The 17,685-nt window shown below is 42.5% G+C and overlaps 2 protein-coding genes across 7 annotated transcripts; both read right to left on the reverse strand.

Moving 5' to 3' along the window:
• Positions 1-417: 417 nt before the first annotated feature.
• On the reverse strand, positions 418-4,519 carry cisha (cytokine inducible SH2-containing protein a). 3 transcript variants are annotated; one of them, XM_058077283.2, is made up of 3 exons: positions 4,353-4,519; positions 1,244-1,410; positions 418-1,159 (listed from the first exon to the last, which is right to left on the reverse strand). In XM_058077283.2, the coding sequence occupies exons 2-3, from the start codon at positions 1,356-1,358 to the stop codon at positions 657-659; spliced, it is 618 nt and encodes a 205-aa protein (XP_057933266.2). In that variant the 5' UTR covers positions 1,359-1,410; positions 4,353-4,519; the 3' UTR covers positions 418-656. The 3 variants fall into 3 exon arrangements, with proteins under 3 accessions (XP_057933266.2, XP_078651079.1, XP_057933255.2); XM_078794953.1 differs by lacking the exon at positions 4,353-4,519 and adding an exon at positions 3,533-3,595; XM_058077272.2 differs by lacking the exon at positions 4,353-4,519 and adding an exon at positions 2,310-3,386.
• Positions 4,520-8,195: 3,676 nt separating this feature from the next.
• twf2 (twinfilin actin binding protein 2) lies at positions 8,196-16,001 on the reverse strand. 4 transcript variants are annotated; one of them, XM_078794973.1, is made up of 9 exons: positions 15,716-16,001; positions 12,794-12,972; positions 11,206-11,301; positions 10,981-11,085; positions 10,887-10,901; positions 10,663-10,788; positions 10,464-10,593; positions 9,312-9,433; positions 8,196-8,718 (listed from the first exon to the last, which is right to left on the reverse strand). In XM_078794973.1, the coding sequence occupies exons 1-9, from the start codon at positions 15,810-15,812 to the stop codon at positions 8,551-8,553; spliced, it is 1,038 nt and encodes a 345-aa protein (XP_078651099.1). In that variant the 5' UTR covers positions 15,813-16,001; the 3' UTR covers positions 8,196-8,550. The 4 variants fall into 4 exon arrangements, with proteins under 4 accessions (XP_078651099.1, XP_057934906.2, XP_078651097.1 ...); XM_058078923.2 differs by having other exon boundaries at positions 10,443-10,593; XM_078794971.1 differs by having other exon boundaries at positions 10,443-10,593; positions 10,887-10,894; positions 10,974-11,085.
• Between the last annotated feature and the right edge of the window lie 1,684 nt (positions 16,002-17,685).

Raw genomic sequence — 17,685 nt, forward strand, 5'->3', positions numbered from 1 at the left:
AGCTGACTCAGATGCAGGCTGTGCGTGCGCATGTTGTTGAACACACACACACACGCACACACGCACACACACAATGTGGCCTTTAGTGCCTCACGTAGTCTCGGCCATCGGAAGCTCAAAAGGCCACATACTTTATTTCAAAGAAGGGGCTTAATTTGTAGTGACGCATTCACTTTACCTACTAGGAAATGTTGACAAAAATACCTTAAAATGTGAACAAAAGAGATGGAAAAAAAATCCCTGATCTTTAGCCAAATGGAATGACCCACGCCCCACCCATTGTGGAGCGTTTCGTGGAAATTCACAAAGTAGTATTCGTGTAATCCTGCTAACAAACAAAGGAAAACTTGTTTGGAAGACGTAGCGAAGTGATCCAAAATTTAGTGAAAGGGACATAGAAAAAAAACATTACGCATGTAAAATGTAGAAAAATTATTTACTGAGAAAAATAAAATGGCAACGGTGTGTAAAAGGAATCACTGTGTGTACATGTAATGCAGTCCAGTCCAAATGTGACACACACACACACACACACACACACACATTGGCTGATATGAAGTGAATTTAAAAATAATGACCCTGTGTCCAACATTTCCTCCTCAAAGTTCCAAAGCAGCATCGTCATTCCCAGTTTTTTTTGTTTGTTTCTGTCCTCGTCACACCTTGAAGGGATAGTCCTGCAAGAAGCGCAGCAGAGGCCTGGGGAGTGGTAGCTGCTCGTGGCAGTCCGAGTGCCTGTTGATGACCAAGCGTGTGAGGTGCTGCAAAGACGGCAGGCTCTGGGGTTTGTACACGGCTCGCTTTAATTTCAACACCACCGATGACGACGCCGACGCCGCGTCCTGGATTGCGGCTTTGGAAGGGGCTTGCTGCTCCGCCCGGCCGTCCTCCGCTCTCCTCTCCGGTCCCATGTAGTGCTGCACCAGGCTGGGCACGTCGGGGAACGACGACAGGCTGGGTCTGGCCGGGGAGCTGCAGTCCAGTAGGAATTGAGTGCAGCTGTACTGGATGCGTATGCTGGTGGGGCCCCGCGCCGTCTTCACCGAGAGGGTAAGCATGTAGAGAGGGTGGCTGCTGTCCCGTACCAAAAAAGCCCCTTCAGATGCCTCTTGAAGTGCATTGTGGGCTTGAACTGCGCTTACACTCCCCCAGTACCACCCTACACACACACACACACACACACCAATGTTAGTTTCGGGAGCGATATCACAGCACTGACGTTGCATTCAAAGAGTGTTCATACCTGATGTCTCTAGGTAGCAGAAGTTGCTCGCAATCGCTCGCAAGTCTTTGGTGGGGTCCCATAGCGACGTGCTGCTCTGAAGGCAAGGCGTAGCTGCTCCTGTGCCTGCCCGCATGCCCCTCTGGGGGGCCTCAGTGGATGGAGCAGTGGGCAAAAGTGCTCGGGGACTGGAAAATAAAACAAGGAGTACCCATAATGCATCATAATATATCACTTAGCTTCTTAGTGTGTTTAGTACAGTCAGGGTGAATGCCGTTTCCCAGCCCCGTGAAGTCAACACCATTCTTTTCTTTTGTAATAACAAAAATTGTTCAATTGTAAAAACAAGTTTATTTAATTCCAGGAAGGCAACATCATGTCATATTCACACTTTTAGATGTACCGATAAGTAATAATACCAGTTTTGTGGATTTGTATATTTATATTTTATTGAACTATTTAAATTATTCTCCATGTTTGTGCATGGGTTCTGTTGTATCCGCTTTGAGAGGGTGTGTTTGTTTTAAAGTAACAAAAACAGTACAATGATACCACTAGCCAATTCTAATAATTGCAAGATTATTATTATAAGCGGCAGAGGTAGAGTGGGTCATCCGACTGCCTCCATCCCGCTCACCGAGACACTTCACGCACCCACCTTGCCTCCAGAAAAAATACAAATGCGAATGATTGTTTGGAGACGCCAGTCACCAATTTCCCTCACGACTACCTCAGGGCATCTGTCTCTACGGACGTAACATACCACCACAGGTGTGTGACTGATTAAATGAAATAATGGCTTCTCAGTGCCAAAAGAGCTGCGGGCAACTAAAAAGGCGCCATAGAAATCTCATCTATTATAATAATTATTATTATTACGTCACATGAATTATTGTTCACCTCGACTGAAGGAAGGCGTTTGTATGTAAACAGGCATATTTGGTATAAAGTGATGTTAAACACAATTACTATTGTAATTAGAGAGAGTAAAATATTATTTTTTAATTATGTAACATTATACTTTAATGCAAATGCATTGGGTTACAAGGTGAAATAGAAACAAAGAGAAATAATGTAGCCTACTCACCCTGGTACACATAGAATCATACTATTACAGTATGTACTTGTATATACTACAGTATATACAGTACTATACTATTTCATCAGTCCACAAAGGTGAATCCAGTTGTATTCCTTCTTTCCCCCAAAAAAGAGGACTTTCAAAGAAAACAAAAAAACAAAAACAAAAAAGGTCCAACTTGCCAAAACAACACGTTAGCTTAAAAGTGTGTAAATATGTTAGCGTGTTTTGTTCAAATCAAATCAAAGAACGTAATGTGTTAGCGGTCATAAAAAAGGAGACAAGTCTGCGCGGATGGAGTGTGTGTCGAATGTGCAAAGGACGAGAGGGAAAGGCTAGTCTTTTAAAAAGGACAATTTCCTAGAAGTCTATTCTCAGAACGCCTCTCGGCACCGGCGGCTGTGACGTCACCAGGGTACTGCCGCATAGTCCAAAGCTCGTGTGGGCGCGCGTGCTCAGTCTTCGCTTCCCGTCTTCTTTTCACAATCGACTTTAAAAAAAACACCCCAATTATCAGATTAGCGTAATGATTCCATATTTCTTGTCTAGATTGTGTGTGGGGTTTATTTTTTTTGTGTGCGAGTGCCCTCCAGCGCCGCCCTCCACCGCTGCCTACGCTGAAGCGGCGCGCGCTCCCGGGAATCTCGCGCTGGCTTCTCTCTACAAGCTTTCCAGGAATCTGCACCGAGTCTAAGCTCCGCCCCGCCGGGCCGCCCCGGTGAAGCCTTCATTCTGGGAATGAAAGATACTGGTAACGCGCACAATCACTAATGTGGACATTCATCTCCATGGACAACACAAATGCTATACTTGGATGAATAAATCATATATGAACAAAACTTGTTTATACAGTACACTAAATATTCGTTTTAATTAATTACGTTCTTATTATTTACTCGTGTATTTAAACGTAGATAGGAAGGGCGAGATGTAAACAATTATTCTCAGTGTCATTTGAGCACATGTTAAAATAGGAGGTTTAAAGTTTTCATTCATATTGTTTTTACATTTTTTTAACATTTTGACTTTACTCTCATAAAATTACAGCTGTTTTTTCCAACTGCTGCTTGGTGAAGATGAAATATTGAGCAGAAATGGAAAAAAGGGGTACATTGATACATTGGCCAATGTGATGACCGTGGCTAAGTCCAGTGTTTTGCTAGCGTTAGCAATGTAGCATCGAACTACCACATTGATGCACATTAGCACTCAAAGTCATCAAATCTTACCTTTATGAATTCCCACATAGTATCAGCACTCGGGAGAAAATATGAGGTGAAAGAAAGAGGGGTAAAATACATCCAAATACATCCAAATACATCCATACATTCTTCTTTGCATCGAGAAAGTGGGTGGTACGTTCAACGACGGTCAAAAAAGTAGGACAAATCGCAGCTCACAATAAACATTCAAAAACTGTGGGATTTCTAAGTAATAGTTGCAGTATTGTAATAAAATAATAAGTCCAGTAATATAATTATTAATTTGTTTTAAAAGAGAAATTAAATTACATTGAGTTTGCCATTTTTGTTAAATGTTTTATGACTATTGCTGTGTTATAGGTATTTTAATTTGTACATTTCATAAAGGAAATGTGCATTGTGGCAAATCCTTAATAATAATCGTAGTTCTACGCTTCACAGACACAAAACTATTGAATGTAAATGTTACAGAATTTAATTTATTATAAACATTCCCCTAAATGATTTAAAAGCACATATTGCAAAACTCTTTGCTGTAGGAGAAGGTCAATGATGTGTGTGGTGAGCTTTTGTTGTCCTACTCGTCACAGATGCGAAGCAATTACAGAATTGAATTTAGAGACACGTGACACATGAGACGCATGCGCACTTTCCTAGCTAAGAATGGCAAATTAGATGTGATGATGGTGACAGGTTGACGCTGGAACTGATAAATTCTTGTTTTCAAATCCCACCAAATTAAAAGTTCATCAGGAAAAGCTGCGGCGTAGAAGAAACCGACGGGTATAGAAGCAGTAAACATGAAGCGCGGTGACCTTTTGTAAAGTTTAAAAAGAAGCGTACTTACAGTACTCTCGTATAAACGTCATTTTTGAACGGGTGCCCTTGGAAACATCCCCCTCCTGATGTAACTTTTCCAAATATCGCTCACACGCATGCGGCGGATCGGACTCCAGAGCAACACCTGCAACCATTTAAAGTCCTAATGGCTGCCATTTGCAGCAGAGTGTGCGGATACAGTACAACTCAATGGGAACTTTTTCCTAGAAATCCTGAAGCGAGCTCCATTCTGGGAAGGCCGGTGGACTTTATCTGCTGTTAAACAAATATGTTTTTTTGTCGGATAATAAAAGCAAAACTCCAAAAAGAGTGCTTGTGTTATTATGCAACAAGCTGGAAGGAAATGAAAAAGAAATAGGTGTTGTAGTTTAGAAAAGATGAAGATCATAAAACATCTGACACAGATGATTAACATGTACAAGAATGGCTTCCATGATAGCACGGCAATGTCATGGCTTATTCCCAGGAATTCTCCTCCCCTTGAGGTATTTTATGGCAGCGCTTTCCAAGAGAAGAGGGTCTTGTTATTCAAGCTGCTCCTTGCAGGCTGGTATTTTTTTTCCCCCCCTTCCGGGTTCAGAAAGCAGTGAGTGAGCAGATTTCTGGGAACATTAAAGATAATCCATGTGGAAGAAAAGGAATGATTTACAAGCTAAACGGGGTGACTTACCAAGAATTGAAAAGGGCAGCAGGAGACGCTTTCAAGAGGCAGAGGTAACGCCGCCAAATCATCAAGAGGAGCTCGTGTTTTCTATTATTTATGTCTGACTGCCTGTTTGTATTCACTTCCTGCTTCCTGGAAAAAAAGACGTTGAATTCATCTATGACTAATTGTCCGGCATGGTGCGTCTTTTTAACGTCATGCCGTAGCATCTCAATGGGAATCAGGTCAGGACTTTGACTAGACCACTCCAAAGTCTTCATTTTGTTTTCCTTTTTCTGTTCTTCTTCAGAGGTGGACTTGCTGGTGTGTTTTGGATCATTGTCCTGCTGCAGAACACAAGTTGGTTTCAGTTTAAGGTCACCATCAAAGAAAGTCTTCCAGGTCCTGAAGCAGAAAGCAGCCCCAGACCATCACACTACCACCACCATATTTGACTGTTGCTATGATGTTACTTTCAGGCCACATGTAACGGGACACACACCTTCCAAAGGTTAGATCACAGAGTATTTCCCCAAAGGTCTTGAGGATCATCAAGATGTTATCTGGCTAAATTACAACCAGCCTTAATGTTGTTTTTGTTCAGTAGTGGTTTTGGTTTTGGCCTGCAGTTCTTTGGATGACGTTGCGGGGTCTTTTGTGACCTCATTTCGGTCAGTCGACCATTTCTGTGAAGGTTCACCACTGTTCCATGTTTTCACCATTTGTAGATAATGGCTCTCGTTGTGGTTGGCTGGAGTCCCAAAGCTTTAGAAATAGAATTTTTTTCCATAACAATAATAAAAAGTTTCATTTAAAAATTGCATTTTGTGTTCAGTTGTGTTGTCATTGATGAATATTTAAATTTGCTTGATGGATGACCTGAAACATTACGTGTGACAAACAAAAACAAATAAATCAAGAAGGGGTCAAACCCTTTTTCACTGCAGATGGGACAAAGTTTTTACAGTATTCATATTTTTTCCACAGAAAATTGTTGGCGGATTTTTTTGTAATTATACATTACACGCACTTAAACACGGTAGCAGGCGCTTCAATTTTTGTTAGCCCTCTACTGTAATTTATCACTGTGGAAATTCCAGTCCGATGCACTTTATTTTGTTTAAAATATCATCTGATGTGTAATCGCTTTGCCGAGTCTGGATAGTTTGGAGGTTGAAAACAAATCTTCAATTTGCTACGTTTGTTATTCAATTTGTTCAACTTTGGGCCCGACAGAGATCGAGTATGTGAGAGCTTAGTTTTGCATGGATTAGCGTGTGGTGTAGTGTGGCGGAGGGGGACGTCTGGAAAAAGTATTTTTGTTGCCTGCAATCAGCAACATCGGTATGCTTTGCTGACCTTAAACAAGTGAGGAAAAATGGCTTCAACTCAGAAATTCTAACGTTTCAATCTGTGATTTCCTGTTCATGGTCACGGGTGAGCTGGCGCTTGGCCTTAAATGCTTCTTTCTTTTTATTTTTTTCTCAGGAGGAGATAGTAGTACCGTACTAATACTGTGCTTAAAGGAAAATTGCATTTTGGGGAGGGGGATTTTGCCCATCATCCACAATCACGTGAGAGTTGAAGACGTGAGTATGGAATACAGGACTACAATTGGAAGTGCATACAAGACAGGGGCAATTTGCTTTAGCAAGGATACGAAAACGCTACACTTAAACAGCGCCCAGGCCTATTGCCCATGAGACAGTTTAATCTTGTGAGATCTTGTGATACGAGATATTGTTAATTGATAAATCATGGTCGTTTTGTGGTTGAATACCGACAATTGGTAAAAAATAAAAATAAAAAATATTTTTTGCAATCGGTTGTGATATGATGTATTCTACACTGGTCACTAGTCGTCATTCATATTACGTTGATACAACAATAGGTTCATAGGTTTCATAGGTTATATTTTCGTGGAGTGGTGGGGGGGTCTGAAGATAATTTCATCTCCAAAAGGGAGGCACTGCAGAAAAGGTTTAGGAACCATGACCCTATGCTAACATGTGAGTCTATATTATCTTATTTCTCTTATTGTGTCTACTATATTGGGTAATTTGAGTGTTAAGGTGACTATAGGGGTGCTATTTCATTCCAGAGGGCTCTAATAACGATTTAAAAAATCCTATTTAAATGCTATAACTACAAAAAAGTAAGGAATCTTTGTGAGAATTCACTTATCACGGTCAGGTCTGGAACCAACTGTGATAAACAAGGGATTACTGTAACCTGAACCGGTGGAGATAAGCCACAAAACAGGCAAAATGTGGTCTAATAAGGGGATGATGATGGCCACCAGTGTTGTGGTAAACATGTTGACAGCAGAGCGCTGTGCCTCCGTGCAATGTATTCACTCCCACTGTCACGTACAGCACCGTTATTATTTTCATGTCCAGTCCTGCACCAAAGACAAAGTCAAGCCGTCTTCCTTCCTTGGTTTACATCACAGCCTGTGGAGATCATTTCTACTGTTAGAGTGATGTGCTGCGTGCAAACAAACAAAAGATAACCTCCGGCTTTGTGCTTTGCGAGGAGGTGGCAGGGTAGGATGTGATGTTATTCCTTGGGGTTTGGCCTTTAATCATCGTTATCTCACTGTTATTATCATTAAGTCGTACTTCTGGGTATACCTACCACGTCTTATCCCAAGTATCCTCATGGTTTTGGAGCGATATACTATGTAGCAGAGCCGAAAACGTTGTACGGTGCATATTTAATCTCACTCCTAATTAGTGCTACTCGGTAGAAATAAATGTGGGGGATTACGTATCTGCAGATGATGCGGCTGCAGTTCCAGAAAATCCACCATGGGGGTTCACGGTTTGATGCCTTCCGAGTAGACAATCAACACATTTCTTTATGTGCTGTGGTTGGGAGTGGATTTACTCAAGGACAATTTTGCGCCCCGAAAAAACTTAATTCATTCATTCATTTTCTACCGCTTTTCCTCAGGCGGGGTACACCCTGGACTGGTGGCCAGCCAATCACAGGGCACATATAGACAAACAACCATTCACACTCACATTCATACCTATGGACAATTTGGAGTCGCCAATTAACCTAGCATGTTTTTGGAATGTGGGAGGAAACCGGAGTACCCGGAGAAAACCCACGCATGCACGGGGAGAACATGCAAACTCCACACAGAGATGGCCGAGGGTGGAATTGAACCCTGGTCTCCTAGCTGTGAGGTCTGCGCGCTAACCACATGACCGCCGTGCTGCCCCAGTACAAACATTTTATTTGGAATTTCTTTCATTACGATCATACAAAGATTGCTGGTACAAAATGTGTGCTGTAGGTGAGACGCCGAGGGAGTGCAGATGCGTTGTGCACGTGTGTCTTGCTGTAAACAACACAGCTATTCTGCTACAGTTGAAAAAAAAAAACATTGTCTTCACATTATCACTCATCCTGGTATTTAAATAGAGAAAGGAGTCCCACAACGAGCTCTTTCTTCAAGCTGTCAGTGTTTTTTTTTTTTGTGTTTTTTTTTAACAAGGTGCTGCACCGTGTTCCAGGAACACGCCACACACGCCTGTGAGACGTTTCGTCCGCTTTAGCTGTCCTGAACGCCTCCCCCCGGGCCCTTGATAAGGCGCTTGTGTCCTCTTTTTCCGGCCGGGCCGCGGGGCTTGGCGAAGGCCTGCTTGAAGGCGTGCTGCTTGGGATGGACCTCGTCGTACAGAAACTCCTCCGTCAGCTCGTCACCGTCTTCAATCTCCATCTGAAAAGAAAGAAGAAAATGTCAAACTGTAAAAGTTGTTTTCATTCTCTTGAACTTTGGTGTCCTCTGCAACTGGTTTACCAGGGGTGTGCTGTCAGGGCCTGCAATGCCCTCTGTGCTGGCCTAACCATTACCCCAAGCACGTATTACATTTTGAACTTCATTCATTCATTTTCTACTGCTTATCCTCACGAGTGCCGAGGGGGTGCTGGAGCCTATCCCAGCTGTCTTGGGGCGAGAGGCGGGGTACACCCTGGACTGGTGGCCAGCCAATCACAGGGCACATATAGACAAACAACCATTCACACTCACATTCATACCTATGGACAATTTGGGGTCGCTAATTAACCTAGCATGTTTTTGGAATGTGGGAGGGAACCGGAGTACCCGGTGAAAACCCACCCACGAGGGTGGAATTGAACCCGGGTCTCCTAGCTGTGAGGTCTGCGCGCTAACCACTCGACCGCCGTTTTAGCATCGTGTTTCTTTCAGATTTCAGCTTCTATGTGTTGCCTTATCAACGTCATCTGTGCAAAGCCTTCAGAATCAGGAGTGCTGGCCCCTGGCACATATACTGTGTACAATGGCGTTACCTTTTTAACCATCTGCAACTGATAGTCTCGCTCCACCTCCTCCAGGAGTCGACTCTTGCAGCTGGAGTAAAGCATCCTCTCCTTGATGCTGCAGCTGTATCCCGGCATGGAGTAGATGAACACTGAACACAGCGCCAATGCTCAAAGTCAGTCGTTGTGTACGTGCACTGAACAATGAGTTAGATGGCTAGCTAAACAGCACTGAACAATGAGTGTTAGATGGCTAGCGAAACAGCACTGAACAATGAGTATTAGATGGCTAGCTAAACAGCACTGAACAATGAGTATTTGATGGCTAGCTAAACAAAAACTAAACAATGAGAATTAGATGGCTAGCTAAACAGCACTGAACAATGAGTATTAGATGGCGAGCTAAACCGAGACTGAACAATGAGTATTAGACGGCTAGCTAAACAGCACTGAACAATGATGTAGATGGCTAGCTAAACAGCACTGAACAATGAGTGTTAGATGGCTAGCGAAACAGCACTGAACAATGAGGTAGATGGCTAGCTAAACAGCACTGAACAATGAGTATTAGATGGTGAGCTAAACCGAGACTGAACAATGAGTATTAGACGGCTAGCTAAACAGCACTGAACAATGAGGTAGATGGCTAGCTAAACAGCACTGAACAATGAGTGTTAGATGGCTAGCGAAACAGCACTGAACAATGAGTATTAGATGGCGAGCTAAACCGAGACTGAACAATGAGTATTAGACGGCTAGCTAAACAGCACTGAACAATGAGTATTAGACGGCTAGCTAAACAGCACTGAACAATGAGTGTTAGATGGCTAGCGAAAACAGCACTGAACAATGAGTTAGATGGCTAGCTAAACAGCACTGAACAATGAGTTAGATGGCTAGCTAAACAGCACTGAACAATGAGTTAGATGGCTAGCGAAACAGCACTGAACAATGAGGTAGATGGCTAGCTAAACAGCACTGAACAATGAGTTAGATGGCTAGCTAAACAGCACTGAACAATGAGTTAGATGGCTAGCTAAACAGCACTGAACAATGAGTTAGATGGCTAGCTAAACAGCACTGAACAATGAGTTAGATGGCTAGCTAAACAGCACTGAACAATGAGTATTAGATGGCTTTGATCAGAATCAATGACCTCACCGACAGATTCAAGGTAGTCACCCTCATGGGAGTGTTTGTAGAGGAAGAAGTGATATCTCGGAGTGTCTTTAGGAATTCTGCAAGGCAAGTCCTGCGCCTCCGTCTTCTGGCAGTGAACCAGCTCAATGGTCTCCTTTTCGACATCCAACCTCTACCAAGGGGGGGGGTATTGATATCATTTACTTGTAATACAAAGTGATGGATGGTCAGCGGGCTTCACCAGCTGGATGTAGTTGATACGCTTCTGGGCCAACTGCAGCAGGGCTCGTCTGGCCGTCTCCTGCAGAGGAAAGGCCAGGCCTTGAAGAGTCTGATGCTTGCTTTCCACGCTGATCTCTGCTTTCACCTGTAGAGGGCAGCAAGCACATTTTTCACACCTAAGCTAGTGATGTTTTTGAATCATGTCAATCCACAATTGCATTTGATTGAAATTGATACACTAACCTGCTTAACTCTACCCTGTGAAAGCAATCACAAAGGAAAAATGTCAGCTAATATTACACATACGCATATATATCATCTACATAACACCTCTGACCTCAGTGATCTTGATCCTCTGAAGCTCCTGCTCAGCTAACGTGAGCGGGGCAGGGCCCGAGCAGGACGACACATGACGTTGGTAGCCCGACAGGCAGACGTCCTCCTATAGGATAGGGTTGCAAGCAAAACACTTGGCACGTTACAGCCCTGACTGAAAACACACACACACACACACGCACGTCACTGCAAAGCACAGCAAGATACTGTAGATAACACCTCTGACCTCCATCGTGCCGAACAGCTCATACTTCACGTGGCCTCCACCAAACTCTTTCTTCACTGTCGCCCGCGTCGCTGCATACAGCATCTTCTCTTTCACCTGGAACCAACACATGAAATATGTACTTCTAAAGATTTATTTGTAGTATATATTGCTGGTCGGGTGGTTAGCCCCCATTCCAAAAACATGCTAGGTTAATTGGCGACTCCAAATTGTCCATAGGTATGAATGTGAGTGTGAATGGTTGTTTGTCTATATGGGCCCTGTGATTGGCTGGCCACCAGTCCAGGGTGTACCCCCGCCTCTCGCCCCTGAAGACAACTGGGATAGGCTCCAGCACCCCCCGTGACCCTCGTGAGAAATAGAAAATGAATGAATATTATTATGAGGGCTGACAGATGCTGAAAACGTTGAATTAGATTAATCACAGATTTCAAACAATTACTCATGATTAATCACCTTGATTAATCACCTATGTCTGAAATATGCCCATTTTAAAGAAGGATAAAAGTAAAAAATAGAACATTTTAATCAAGCAGGCGGCACGGCGGTCGAGTGGTTAGCGCGCAGACCTCACAGCTAGGAGACCAGGGTTCAATTCCACCATCGGCCATCTCCGTGTGGAGTTTGCATGTTCTCCCCGTGCATGCGCGTGTTTTCTCCGGGTACTCCGGTTTCCTCCCACATTCCAAAAACATGCTAGGTTAATTAGCGACTCCAAATTGTCCATAGGTATGAATGTGAGTGTGAATGGTTGTTTGTCTATATGTGCCCTGTGATTGGCTGGCCATCAGTCCAGGGTGTACCCCGCCTCTCGCCCCTGAAGACAACTGGGATAGGCTCCAGCACCCCCCACGACCCTCGTGAGGATAATCGGTAGAAAATGAATGAATGAATATTATTATTTGGACTGACAAATGCTGGAAACATTTAATCAGATTAATCACAGATTTCAAACAATTACCCATGATTAATCACCTTGTGCAAATAAAGGAAAAATATAACATTTTAATCAAGCTATAGGATAGCACATATATCATATCATATCAAACGACCAAACATTAGCATTCTTGTTATTATGAGCAATGAGGGGTTGCGTTCAAAGACAAGAAAGAAACGCTTATTTTCTGGAAGTGTGAGCTCACTGCCGAATGTTTTTCAGTGTCAGGAGATTTGTGCAACCTGAGAAAACAGAACTGAAAGCCGATGATGTCACCCGGGCTCCGGTTCTTTTTGGACACGACACACGGCCTGTGTTTGTTGACTTAGAAAGACAACGTGCTGGTGCTAAATGTCATCAAGTGGGCTTCCTAGTATTTCGCAAATAGCGTCTTAAATACGCAAAATCAGATCCTCTGATAAAGCCGGATATCAGAATCGGATGTGAGATCATCACGGTATTTGTGTGGCAGTCAGCTGCTCGATCCAACATGTCTGCTGTGACACATTACTTAACATGGTCACGTTGCCACGGACGATCAATTGGATTTTATATTCTATTATGTAGAAAAACATGGCTGATTTAGTCCTTGTTTATGAAGACCAGCACAGCAACGCTGAACGTCCATAGGTGAATGGATGCATGACATACCGGAGAGTGATCAGGAGACCAGGATATGAAGAGCCATTCGAAGCCAAGTGCATTGTGGGAGTCCAGACGATACAGAATGTAACAGGGCTCCTGCTCGTCCAGCAGAGGAAGCAGGAAGTGGTCATAGTCCTGGTCCCAGCTTTGCTCCGCTTCCCTGTAGGCCCCCAGCACCAGCTGCTCTGAAAGTCACATCACCATTCATCACACACCTAAAATGACCTTGGAGCGAAGGATACATTTGATGTTTTCACCTCGTCGTGTCTAGAATACTTCTTTATTGGCATTTTAACAAGTACAAAAAGGTTGTCCGGCTTTATGAGTGATGCTATTAAAGGCGTCTGTAATGTTGAGTAGCTAGCCAAAGAATATTCCCCTCAACTGCTCACCTCTCCTTCCTTTTTTGTCAAAGTAGCCTTTACAGTGATGGAGGTTGGACAACCTGAATATACACTGTTGTACTCAGAAAAATGCATCAAATTTAATTGTGTCAAAAAGAAAAATTAATACATTTTTGAATGAATGAATGAAGAAAGGCTAAACTAACAAAACAATAACAATAACACCAGTCTGTTGGTGTCCCTTATTTATTTTTGGCAACCCTAACTGTGGTCTACCCATGGCATGATTCATTTTGTGTTTTCTTCTATGGCTATCATCACACATTTGCTCTTTGTCGTCACTGGTGTCGTTCTGAAGTAGGAATTACAAACACATTTAGATACTCAGTGAGTTTTGTTACATTTTTTAGGCAATTTTGTCCAAATTGTACCACTGTTGCTTGTTCTGTGTTGCATTCACTGTCATGTTCACAGTGGTGTTTAAACAGTCTGGATTCTACAGTATATACAACTGCAAGTGACTCACTATTCCAGGTGTATTATCTAACTTTGTTTGGGCAGTTCCATGACTTCATATCACGTTGATGCGTAGTGAATTGTCAGTTGAAACTATAACCGGAAATATAACTCATCTGGGCCAAATTGGCCAAATGCCGATAAGGGTTGAAAAAAAAACAAAGACCCATGCCTGAGGCTGGTGAAGCTGGATGCCCTTGCTGGCTTCCAGAAGGGGGGGGGCAGACTGTCTCCTGCAACAGTTGCTATTCTGAGGGGGCAACACATTCCAGCTCTGCATGCATATGGCATATTTTCCATCCGCTATCCTTTCTTAACCTTGCTTTTGACGTGTCGCAACAGCACAACAAAAAGGCAGATAAAAATAATGGAGCTGTTTGACATGGATTTTAAGGCAGACGCTCGTAGTTACATGCACAGTGACTGTGCTGACCATGTTAACGTGATAGGTTAACATGCTAGGTTAATTGGCGACTCCAAATTGTCCATAATAATGAATGTTAGTGTGAATGGTTGTTTGTCTATACGTGCCCTGTGATTGGCTGGCCTCCAGTACAGAGTGTACCCGAAAACAGCTGGGATAGACTCCAGCACCCCCGCGAAAATGAATGAATGAATGAATTTATCGCTGCAGGCTGTTTTGACCCTCAAAGGGTGCCGTAGTCAGGACCGGAGTGTAAGCTAGCTAGCTAGCTGGTGAATTAGCGACGCAATTTAGAAGACAACTACACTAACTACAATGTTGCTTTTAAGTCAGCAAAATTTGCCACTTATGTCGTGTCAAAAACTACTACTTAAACTTACATGAACGCTAAGGAGTGTCTGTGCGGCACAGAGAAGCGGGGTTGCTAGCTACTTGAATCACAGCCGTGCATTCTGGGACTTGTAGTATTAGCACATAAAAGCTACTACCAGGCCAGTTTCGACATTAAAAACATAATTGACAGCCCAAATAAAAGTGCATGACATTTTGTCACAAAAAAAAGTATGGTAATAAAACAAATGATATGATATCAAGTGTTTTTTGTCACCAGGCAGACATGCGAGTCACACGATAAGCCGGAATAGAAGATGTATCACATGAGTTAAGAATGACTGATGCCTCTGCTGCAATAAATTGTGAGGAAACGTTTAATAGGAGACAAACACAAACAAGAGTGGCCCCCCCTGGGGTGTATCTGTCATGAGTCGCATAAACACGTTGCCTCACTGACCTCCCCCCCCCCCACAAAGCACATGGCTGACGTGCATTTTCAAATACCTTCAACAGTTGCCTCTGACTTTTTGGCTTTTTTTCTACAAGTCAGTCAGACTGGCCTGCCCAGGGTTGGACGGCTAACACCTTTTTACATGTTTTTTTTTTTTGCCCCCACCCTCCTGGAAAATAAACCATTGCGGTGCAGGCTTTGAAAGAACGAGGTCATTAAAGCAGTCTTTCTAGGAAGGATGAGGATCACATGAAAAATGTTAAAGCACAACGTTTACTTTGAAAACTGTCTTTGTTTTGTATTTATGTCTAACCATTTATTTCATTTAGAAGTCATTTTGGATGAAAATTAAGGGAATACATCATGAATTTATTGTCCCACAATGTAAAAAAAAATCAAGATGGATTAGGAAGTGCAGATAAGAATATTACAGATTATTTAGTATCATTTGGTATTTTATTATAGAGTATTTGTCACTTACACTTCTAAAAACCAGAAGCATTTTAACAGTGTTTGGAAAAAAAAAATAGAATTTTAAATACTTTTTGTAATGTAGAAAAAACAGAAGTTAGCCAAAAACAAAATGCTAAACTGTCAAACAACACATCAAACCTTGTAAGAGTCGACTAAATTTTTATTTTAATTATTCTTTTGGTGATGCCATCACAGAAAAGCACCAGTCATGGCAGAGAAGCAAAGTGTGACGATAACCATAGAACAGGAAATGTGAGAGCCAACTCAGTCAGTTATGTAAATAAACTCCTTAGGCACAACTTTTAAGTAGTGAGTAGTTTTACTTTATTTATGTTATATTATCCAGTGATTACAGTCCCTTCATACAAGCGTGTCGTCTCACTCACCGTCTTGTATGCGCACCTTAATGAGGCGCACCGCTCCACCTCTGGCTCGGGCCAGAAACTCCCTCAGTTCTGGCGTCACCACTAAAGCTAAAAACATGGCGGCTCAGCACTGTCGTGGTCACTCAGCAGTAGCAACGTCTGAGCTATCAGTCCAAGTCAAAAGAAGAAGAAAAAAAACCCAAAACACCAAAATCTGCTGTTTAAAAGTACTCGAGTTGTGATGAAAGCGTCTCCTAAGCGCTCAACTGTTTCTGCGGCGGAGGAGCAACTGTTAGGGTGTCTGGGCTTTTTGGGAGGGTGTGACAGTGGCAGATAGGACATCACTCAAGTAAGTGGGACGGTGTCATGTGCACACAGAGCGGGAACATGATCGCCACCCTTCACCAAATTTAGCTCCCACTGACAGTCCCGTCATGGTGCTGGCCTGTCACCCCCCCCACCCCCCACACCTGCAAACAGCAAACGGGGAAGGAAGACGTTTAACCCAGAAAACTGCTATGATGTTGAAATTTAGCATCTTTTACCTTAGATTGACTGGTTATAGGTGAATCTTGCTATTTATTGTCTTAAAGCCAGGGTTTCTCATTGCCCCCCCCCACCTTTAAACTGGTATTTTATTTTATTTGGGAGACACTAAACAGTGTTTATGACTGGTAAGGAGCCTATAACTTCGGACTTGACTCGTCTGCACGTTTTTACTCGAGACTTGCAAAACCCTCACTTGCGAAAACGAGATGAGAATTTAACTTTACTTGTAAAAAATAAAGTACAATGGAAAATATAGGTGACAATATATTGCAAGCTACTAATATGTGATATATATATATATATATCGTATCGTAAATAAATATTTTTTTGAGCTGACACAAATAAACAAAAACATGTTCGTGTGAGAGGTCTCGCTCGCTCACATTTTGTATTTGCTGAACTTTTGTGGGTTTAAGAGCTAATATGCTAATAATAAAAAAGAATAGTAATACAAAAATATGCTTGCTGACTGTATTTGTTAAAATAATGACCCAAAGTTGCCAAATTGATATCCCTTTACATAATATTTGATGTAATTATTGTTGGAGTTGCACATCGCATTGTTTACCACAGAGATTTCCCCGGCTTATTATAGATAAAAACTTTTAAAAAAAAGACAAAAGGGCTCACTTCATTCATGCCATTGTTCTATGGAACAAACACGCCAAGGTCCTCAAAACCAATGCACAAAGGGTGGGGTTTTCTTTTGGTATTTGTTTAAAATGACAGAGAGTAAAATGTAATATGAACAATATTAGCACAGTATTATTGCTAAGGACCATTTTTGTCATTTGACTGTATTGGAACAACAGGAAGCAGTAGTGTATAGAAGCTGGACAAGCACTGATGTTGACTATGGACAGAAAGACTAATTCCAACAGCACGCCATAAGATATACCCATTTACTAGTGCTCCCTGGTGATGGTGAAATGAAACCCATGAAGCCAAGTGAGCAGGCACATGTACTGATACCTCATTAGGAATCATTTACTCTAGCGCCATCAAGAGGTCAATAAAATGTACTACAATCTAGTTTCCACTTACCAAACAAGTGCTGGGACCGCAGTGAAACACAGTAACATAGATAGGAACGTACCTCTGTTACTTGTAATTAAATAAAGAAACCAACCAAACCAAACAATATGCGCGGGTCGACTCCACATTTCAAATAACACGAGGTTTAAAACACTTCCTGAATCAGTCACGTGGTACGGTGCTTCAGGAGGGTTATCATGACGTCATCAAACCGCTCACACTTCGCCTGGATTTTTGTTGATTACTCGACACAAACTTCGAAGCCTAGACACAGACCATAACATCACCAGTGTCGGGTACTTATTACAGGAATAGAAAGACGTAGAAAGCTCATATCTGGACAAAACACACAGAGTGCCGCGCAGTGATTCAGTGTACACGCCGCCATCTTCTGTAGCACAACCGCT

This window comes from Doryrhamphus excisus, linkage group LG11, assembly GCF_037039965.1.
Source record: "Doryrhamphus excisus strain RoL-2023G ecotype Guam linkage group LG11, RoL_Dexc_Guam_v1.1, whole genome shotgun sequence".
Classification (NCBI taxonomy): Eukaryota; Metazoa; Chordata; class Actinopteri; order Syngnathiformes; family Syngnathidae; genus Doryrhamphus; species Doryrhamphus excisus.

Bases quoted from the DNA above. Each gene is read 5' to 3' on its own strand.
- twf2 (XM_058078923.2), bottom strand. From the start codon at position 15,812: ATGTTTTTAGCTTTAGTGGTGACGCCAGAACTGAGGGAGTTTCTGGCC. The intron at 12,973-15,715 runs GTGAGTGAGACG...TGTGACTTTCAG, and splicing joins TAAGGTGCGCATACAAGACG to AGCAGCTGGTGCTGGGGGCC. The intron at 8,719-9,311 runs GTAACGCCATTG...CTTTCTTTTCAG, and splicing joins AGTTGCAGATGGTTAAAAAG to ATGGAGATTGAAGACGGTGA.
- cisha (XM_058077272.2), bottom strand. From the start codon at position 2,329: ATGATTCTATGTGTACCAGG. The intron at 1,411-2,309 runs GTGAGTAGGCTA...TTTATTTTCCAG, and splicing joins ATGATTCTATGTGTACCAGG to TCCCCGAGCACTTTTGCCCA. The intron at 1,160-1,243 runs GTATGAACACTC...GTGTGTGTGTAG, and splicing joins CTGCTACCTAGAGACATCAG to GGTGGTACTGGGGGAGTGTA.